This window comes from Antrostomus carolinensis, unplaced genomic scaffold (assembly GCF_000700745.2).
Source record: "Antrostomus carolinensis isolate BGI_N321 unplaced genomic scaffold, ASM70074v2 scaffold29127, whole genome shotgun sequence".
In the NCBI taxonomy this organism is placed as follows: Eukaryota; Metazoa; Chordata; class Aves; order Caprimulgiformes; family Caprimulgidae; genus Antrostomus; species Antrostomus carolinensis.
In genome coordinates this window covers 23,791-24,026 of record NW_010325793.1, presented here as the reverse complement: position 1 = coordinate 24,026, position 236 = coordinate 23,791, and the positions used below count along the sequence as shown (strand labels likewise).

Sequence of the window (236 nt, the reverse complement as noted above, 5' to 3'; positions counted from 1 at the left end):
AGTGACAAGTACCGCTTCTTGTACTGCTACGTGCCCAAGGTGGCCTGCTCCAACTGGAAACGCATCCTCAAGGTGCTGGACGGGGCGCTGGAGAGCGTCGACGTCAAGATGAAGATGGACCATAAGAGCGACCTGGTGTTCCTGGGGGACATGAAGCCGGATGAGATCAGCTACCGCCTGAAGAACTACTTCAAGTTCATCTTCGTGCGAAACCCCATGGAGAGGCTGCTGTCAGC

At 55.9% G+C, this 236-nt stretch overlaps 1 protein-coding gene across 1 annotated transcript in view; it reads left to right on the top strand.

Moving 5' to 3' along the window:
• Positions 1-3: 3 nt before the first annotated feature.
• The window catches only part of CHST14 (carbohydrate sulfotransferase 14), a gene marked incomplete at its 5' end in the record, with an annotated part of 685 nt that continues 452 nt past the window's right edge, over positions 4-236 (top strand). Inside the window, 1 exon segment of the mRNA XM_010171376.1 lies at positions 4-235. Within this exon segment, the coding sequence (XP_010169678.1) occupies positions 4-235 (232 nt within the window).